This window comes from Electrona antarctica, assembly GCF_951216825.1.
Source record: "Electrona antarctica genome assembly, chromosome: 18".
NCBI classification, from domain to species: Eukaryota; Metazoa; Chordata; class Actinopteri; order Myctophiformes; family Myctophidae; genus Electrona; species Electrona antarctica.
The window spans coordinates 255,816-259,856 of record NC_136799.1 but is presented as its reverse complement, the minus strand read 5'-3'; the positions used below and the strand labels follow the sequence as shown (position 1 = coordinate 259,856).

The following is a 4,041-nucleotide window of genomic DNA, read 5'->3' as shown; positions in this document are numbered from 1 at the left end:
GACTCTGAAGTTGAACCCCTGATTGCTCCTGATGTGCTGGTTGGTGCCTTGCATGGTTTCCGCCGCCATCGGTGTGTGAATGGGTGAATGTAATGCACAATCTATGTAAAGCACCTTGGATAAAGGCGCTAGTGGACAAGAGATCCAGTATAAGTAATTTTACACTTGGTTGCATGCTGAAAATAGCTGATCTACAAGCTCACAACGCGTCACAGTGCGACGCGTTGTGAGCTTGTAGATCGGCTATTTTCAGGAAGTGTAAAATCAGCCATTACGACGGCATCAAGGCCCGCCAAAACACATTTTAGTTTTACACTAAAATCTTATGACATTTAGTTGACTAAAACTAGACTAACACTAACACATTCCAGGTGACTAAAATGTGACTCAAACTAAATAAACTATTCAAAAGACGACAAAAACGACACTGGTGGAGACCAAAAAGGCCAGGGTACACTACGTACAGAATCATGAAAAATCGTGGGATAATTGTTTGGAAAGAAACGATAGACATGTACTGTAGACCTAACCTGACTCCGCCAGATGGGGCAGCAGAGAGTCAGGTTACTGTAGACCCATCATGCTACTGAACAAACACTCAAACTATAGAGCTTTTCAACAATTTTGTTAATCATTTAAAAAAAAAGGAAATACAGGAAGTGAAAGCTTTATTGAAGTTAGCGTGGAGTGACGTGTGTGATTCGTACAGCAGAGTCTCCATAGGAAACCACAGACGGTGGTTCCCTATGGAGACACGAAGAGTCGCCATCCCAGTCTGTGATTGGACGAAATCAGAGAAGGCGAGGAGGAGTGTTGGGATGTAGCTCTTGGGATGACCCACACACATGGGACGGCTCTTCTTTGCAGGAATCGTGTGTGTGTGTGTGTGTGTGTGTGTCCGCCCACCCGCATGTGTGTGTGTGTGCCCACCCGCCCGTGTGTATGTGTGTGTGCGTGCGTGTTCTTCTAGAACTGCAGGACCACACGAATGCTGAAAAACAAGAAAATTATCGAGATGAGAATCTGTCGCTTTTGACTTATATATTCTTTGTTGTTTGCTCACGTATACATGTGTGTCCTATCTATCTGTCTGTATGTAAACGTACAGGGACATCATGTTTTGTGAATCATTGCAGTTCTATAAACTAGATGTTCAGGCTGCTACGAAACCTTCATGCCTACATTTTTACTAAATCCAGAAAATGTCTTCAGTTAGTTTTCTGAAAACCCTATGTTTCTATATGTCAGTGGTGCTCACCCCTTTTCAGGATTATCTGTAAAAATGTTCGCTCTGAACGAACATATATTCATCATTCAAAGATTTGCGCCACATTTTCACGATTTTTGAAAAATAGCAGACCTACAAGCTCGTAGCGCGGCACTCGGTGCCGCGCTACGAGCTTGTAGATCTGCTATTTTTCAAAAGCTAAAGTATAACATAATGCTTTAAACCCCAAAAGGGGTTCCCGTCCTGAACGGTTAACGGTGGTCTCCAAACTCCAGCCTATAAATAATGGTCTCCATATATTTCATCCTCATTGCATGTGATGATGTGGTTAGCCTTGATACGTGATAAAAGAACATAAGCCTCATTTAATGAATCTATGACTACATTTACAACTAAATAAATAATAACTACATTGCATCCAGTGGAACACAGGTTATTTTTTTTCCACCTGACAGACAATGTAGAATTTCGGTGATTCTCGAATGTTTTCATTACAAGGACCCATAGTTTGATATGCGTTAGACCACAGACCCATATTGGGTAACAATCTAAGTCCTGTTTATTTAACTATAAAAGTGTGAAAAAATGGATTCAATAAATTGACCCATATGCCATCCTGGCATATAGACAAATTCAGAAACGGGTCGAAAGAGCGAACGTATTTCCTGTAGGCGGAGCCGACATATCTGCAGTGTAAACCCGCAGCTCTTCTACTACAGTGAGCGGTAGAGTGACTGATGTTAGTCTGCCTCAAACGTTACTCTTTTACCTGCTTTTTACTAACACTAACATTACAAAGATGCTCCAGAACATCGGGATGAACCTGTGTAACTACCTGTAGTTATGGCTCTTTGTAAAGTTTGTAAAGTTAGTAAAAAGCAGGTAAAAGAGTAACGTTTGAGCAGACTAACATCAGTCACTACCGTTCAATGTAATAGAAGAGCTGCGGGTTTACACCACAGAAATGTCGGCTCCGCCTACAGGAAATGCGTTTGCTGCGACCATGAGACCCGTTTCTGAATTTGTCTATTGCTTCAGAACAATATCAGTCAGATAGATAGACAGACAGACAGAGCGGATCGTACCATTTCCCAGCGTGCATGAGGTCGAATCCCTCTGAGATCTTCTCGAAGGCCAGCGTGTGAGTGACAAACTCGTCCACCTTCAGTTTCTTCTGCATGTAGTCCTCCACCAGCTTGGGGACGCTGTCCACGCTCTTATAGCCTTTAAAAAACACAACACACTGAGTCATCCCAACCACAGGGGGCGCTGTAACACAACACACTGAGTAATCCCAACCACAGGGGGCGCTGTCCACGCTCTTATAGCCTTTAAAAAACACAACACACTGAGTCACTTGCTGAAAATAGCCGATCTACAAGCTCACAACGCGTCGCAGCGCAACAACATATTTTCAGATGGGGGTCGGCGGCCAATTACACAAATTGTTGGAGCACCACTGACATAGAAACATAGGGTTTTTTTCAGAAAACTCAGGATTTAGAAGACATTTTGTAAAATCTGTCCTCGGTACTAAACGGGTTAACAGCTAGCCGCCTCTTTCACCTACGGCCCGTCATGGAGCAGGAACGTGCACACATAGACATCAAAGGGGGCTTCAGCCCTTTTACCCGTCCGTAAAACAACTGCCTTTTTACCCGTCCGTAAAACAACTGCCCTTTTACCCGTCCGTAAAACAACTGCCTTTTTACCCGTCTGTAAAACAACTGCCCTTTTACCCGTCTGTAAAAACAACTGCCCTTTTACCTGTCTGTAAAACAACTGCCCCTTTTACCCGTCTGTAAAACAACTGCCCTTTTACCCGTCTGTAAAACAACTGCCCTTTTACCCGTCTGTAAAACAACTGCCCTTTTACCCGTCTGTAAAACAGCTGCCCTTTTACCCGTCTGTAAAAACAACTGCCCTTTTACCCGTCTGTAAAACAACTGCCTTTTTACCCGTCTGTAAAACAACTGCCCTTTTACCCCGTCTGTAAAACAACTGCCCTTTTACCCGTCTGTAAAACAACTGCCCTTTTACCCGTCTGTAAAACAACTGCCCTCTCCAGACCAACGAATGCAGCATTTACTACATGGTGAAAGAAATGCTAAATGCCCTCCTTTCCAGTTTCCATGCCATGCTGGAAGGAAGGCAGCATTCAGGGGAATAGTTTTTTTCCCGAAGTCTCCTGAACTTGAACACAGTATTTTGCGTTGAACAAATTTGTTTATAAATCCAATGTCGTTAGACTCGTTCCACCTGCATCTCCACTAGCTAAAGAGTGCTAGCCAGTGGCGTGCACAGATAGACACTAGGGGGTGCTAGAGCACCCCCTGCCCTTTTGGCAATGTGCCCTTTTGAAAAAAAATGAACTTTTTTTTTTTTGGATTTTTCAAAAATAGCAGACCTACAAGCTCGTAGCGCGCCACTCGGTGGCGCGCTATGAGCTTGTAGATCTGCTATTTTTCAATAGCTAAAGCATAACATAATGCTAACACCAAAAGGGGTTCCCGCCCCAAAATGGATTAAGGCAACCGGCCGGTTCCACGCTCTGCACAAGGTGCCCTTTTTTAACTTGAGCACCTGCCCCTCTAAATGTCTGTGCACGCCACTGGTGCTAGCCTACCGCTAGTTCAACTTTAGACCTTCAATCACCCGTTTCCCTCCCAGAACACGGTGTGAACTGATGGGGATGATTTGTGTCGTTGAGCGGGAGGATGAGTTGGACCATAACTTACAGCCGTGTATCCTGGAGGTGGACGTGTGTGTGTGTGTGTGTGTGTGTGTGTGTGTGTGTGTGTGTGTGTGTGTGT

The 4,041-nt window shown here is 44.1% G+C and overlaps 1 protein-coding gene across 1 annotated transcript in view; it reads right to left on the bottom strand.

Annotated features, from left to right (window-relative positions):
• Nucleotides 1–651: 651 nt before the first annotated feature.
• Nucleotides 652–4,041, bottom strand: part of LOC306942534 (alcohol dehydrogenase class-3 chain L) — a 34,658-nt gene continuing 31,268 nt past the window's right edge. Inside the window, exons 8-9 of the mRNA XM_079528497.1 lie at nt 2,314–2,452; nt 652–991 (exon numbers count right to left, since the gene is read on the bottom strand). Of these exons, the coding sequence (XP_079384623.1) occupies nt 967–991; nt 2,314–2,452 (164 nt within the window). The 3' untranslated portion in view covers nt 652–966. The remainder of the gene's footprint in view (nt 992–2,313; nt 2,453–4,041) is intronic.